General features: G+C 26.4%; 1 protein-coding gene across 1 annotated transcript in view; it reads left to right on the forward strand.

Annotated features, from left to right (window-relative positions):
* Positions 1-2,980: 2,980 nt before the first annotated feature.
* LOC105458809 (putative protein kinase C delta type homolog) overlaps positions 2,981-3,457 on the forward strand; it is a gene marked incomplete at its 3' end in the record, with an annotated part of 1,834 nt that continues 1,357 nt past the window's right edge. The window contains exon 1 of the mRNA XM_011704365.1: positions 2,981-3,074. Within this exon, the coding sequence (XP_011702667.1) occupies positions 2,981-3,074 (94 nt within the window). The remainder of the gene's footprint in view (positions 3,075-3,457) is intronic.

Raw genomic sequence — 3,457 nt, forward strand, 5'->3', positions numbered from 1 at the left:
CGTGTGCTCTTCCGATCTATTGACTTGCCTTCGTATGTATCTTATTAGTATGTAAGTATGTATTAGGGTGGTCCTTATTTTTCAAGTTATGGAATTTTTTAGTCTCATAGTTTAGAATGTTTTCTTTTCATAAAAAAACAATCCCTATAAAATTTCAGCTTAATCGGATAACGGAAAAGAGTATCGAAGAATAATTGATTTTTTATATATAAAATATGTATTTTAAATAATAATTTTTTAAATGGAACTTTCCATTTTTTATTGCATATTCTTGTAGCTTATTTCGAGAGCTTTCCAAAACATTTAGATAAAATGTTTTTTAGTTAAGTAAATCTCGAATTATAAAGCTTGAAAGTTATAGTGCCGCCATTAGCATTATTCAAGGTGTCCGCGACCAATGACTAAAACCTTTTGAATGTTATTTAGAAACATGAGCTTGACATATATATGTCAAGATCAAGGTCATTAAAGATTGTTGCTCTTTTATTCAAAAAATAAAAATAATTTTCAAAAATAAATATTTTCATTTTTAAAATTTTAATTTTTGAATAAAGTATAATTGATTTTTTAATAATTTTTTAAATTATGATTTTTGAATAAAGATAAATTGATTTTTTAAGATAAATGTGTATTTTAAATAATAATTTTTTAAATGAGACTTCCCATTTTTTATTGCGTATTCTTGTAGCTTATTTCAAGAGCTTTCCAAAATACTTAGATAAAATGTTTTTTGGTTCACTAAATCTCGAGTTATGAAGCTTGAAAGTTATAGTACCGCCGGCATTAACATATTATCCAAGGTGTCGGCTAAACAATGGCTAAAACCTTTTAAACGTGATTTAAGAATATGAGCTTGTTCTTTACGTCAAGATCAAGGTCATTAAAGATTGTTGCTCTTTTATTCAAAAAATAAAAATAATTTTAAAAATGAAAATATTTATTTTTGAAAATAGCTGAAAGAATATGAGCTTGTTTTTTACGTAAAAATAAAAATAATTTTCAAAAATGAATATTTTCATTTTTAAAATTATTTTTATTTTTACGTAAAAAACAAACTCATATTCTTAAATCACGTTTAAAAGGTTTTAGCCATTGTTCGGACATTTTGGATAATATGTTAATGCCGGCGGTACTATAACTTTTAAGCTTCATAACTTGAGATTTAGTAAACCAAAAAACATTTTATCTAAGTAAGTGTTTTGGAAAGCTCTTGAAATAAGCTACAAGAATACGCAATAAAAAATGGGAAGTACCATTTAAAAAATTATTATTTAAAATACACATTTATCTTAAAAAATCAATTATACTTCGGCACTCTAACCCGTTATCTGATTGAGATGAAATTTTACAGGGATTGTTTTTTTAAATGAAAAGAAATCATTCTAAACTATGAGACTAAAAAAATTCCATACTCAAAAAATAAGGATCATCCTAACATACATACATACATATGTATATACATATATAAAATAGAAAGAGGTAAATAATTCGAAAATTAAAAACGCTCTAGGATTTTGGTCTATATTTTTTTTTACTATAAAATTAATTAACAATTAAAAGCAACTGTTAAATCGCATCGCCAAAGTTACCGCGCAAAAGAATTATTTAATAATTTATAAGCATCATTTTTATCGAAGTGTCATCAAAAATATTTTATTTGCTTTAGCAAAACATTAAAAAAATATCTGGAAAATGATATTATTAATTTAATAGCGTGATGATAATATTATTTGCGTTTATATTTGATCCATGTGTATTTGTTGACAATCCTTTCATTTTTTGGTAATAATTTTGCATGTAAGCGTGTGTGTTACGGAATTAAACAAAAAACTAATTAAATTATATAGTTATTACACTACAGACTCGTTTCAGATATGCTTGTATGAGTGTCCTTGCATGAAGATAGCGTTTTAATTCATGTTTATTAATGCTAATATTTTTCTGCATTTAATAATGACTACATTTTTAGAATTACTTTTACGTATGTTGTTATTTAATCAATGAACGGTAGGCGTGCGCAAAACCACATTTTGTAAGAGAGGAGTTTTGTCGAAAGTGCTTGTCAAAAATTATTCATATCAAACTTATGAATTATAGATGTATATCCAAAAGATCGAGTCAGGATCTTTTATTTAACGCGCCGGAACATTTTTAACTCGTTCTTTACGTCATTTCCTTGATAAGTTTTAGCGGTATCATGTGTTGACGTTCAAGCAATGGTGGAAGCGATAGACACGATAGTCAGCGCGACGCCCATGCAGACTATTAAAATGACATAAGGTCGTTGCCGTGATGTCAACGACACTTATATTTAGTACTATTTATGTAGAAGAGAATGTTACAATACATGGGATATTTTTTAAATGTTTGATCAAACTTTATTGGTATATTTTAGATATTGTTCGATAGATATTGTATCGATAAAGGATATTATATAAATGTAGATCGCAAGTTTATGCATTCTTTCTTTGTTAGTGAAGAAAACTAAAATTTTTACAAAATCATCGTTTTTATACAAATCTAATATTAAAATGTGTATAAATAAATTTCAAAGATATTCAGACAAATTGCAAAAATACGGAAAAATGCTATTACTAATTCGCTATTATGCTTTAAATAGAAAACTATTTTTATTAATATTTTGTATTAATAAAAATGTTAATAAACATATGAAAAGTTTATCATAATACAATTTATCGTTTGTTATATTAAAATTTATATACATATAAATATATTTGTATTAAATTTTGTGTAAAACTTTTTTTTTTTATGCAATTTCATGAATATCGCTGTCGTTTTGCTTCCACCAATAGTATAGCTACAATATATATAAATCTATTATATTATAATAAGACATAAAAACTGAGTCTCTCGTTTATGCCGATTCAAGATGCATCAAATATCAAAAATGCTGCGTTTAATATTTAGTAGCTAGATTATAAGTATACATCTTCGATAAAACGTTCCTATAGATTGTGACATGGCTTGCCATAAGAAATGCGAAAAACTGACAGGAAACCTATGTGGATTGAATCAAAAGCTAGTCGCTGAAGCATTGCAAGCTTTGAAGAGAAGTGAGTAATGATCTGAACATTTCTCGCGCTGTTAATTATTTAATTGAAACATTGTGATAAATAATAGTCCTCTTAAAGTAACATATAATATTTTTTCGATATTCAAATTTTATGATACTAATACGAATTATGCAAGTAATTTTTGCGAACCGTTAGATCTATTAAAAAAAATATATTTTACGACCAAATTGCATAGTTAGAGAGAGTTATTGTTAATAATTAAAAACAAAGGTAAATATACCGAAGGGAGGCTGCTCCAATGATCTTGCCCTTTATATGTATATGTTGTCAAGGGCATGACCCCAAGTAACCTTCAGGTGGTTTTAGCCGTCGCTCGTTATTTGTTAAAAAGTTATTAACAAAAAAGTAACAAAAAAAATAAT

The sequence above is a fragment of the Wasmannia auropunctata genome, unplaced genomic scaffold (genome assembly GCF_000956235.1).
Source record: "Wasmannia auropunctata unplaced genomic scaffold, wasmannia.A_1.0 LD334300.1, whole genome shotgun sequence".
Lineage (NCBI taxonomy): Eukaryota > Metazoa > Arthropoda > Insecta > Hymenoptera > Formicidae > Wasmannia > Wasmannia auropunctata.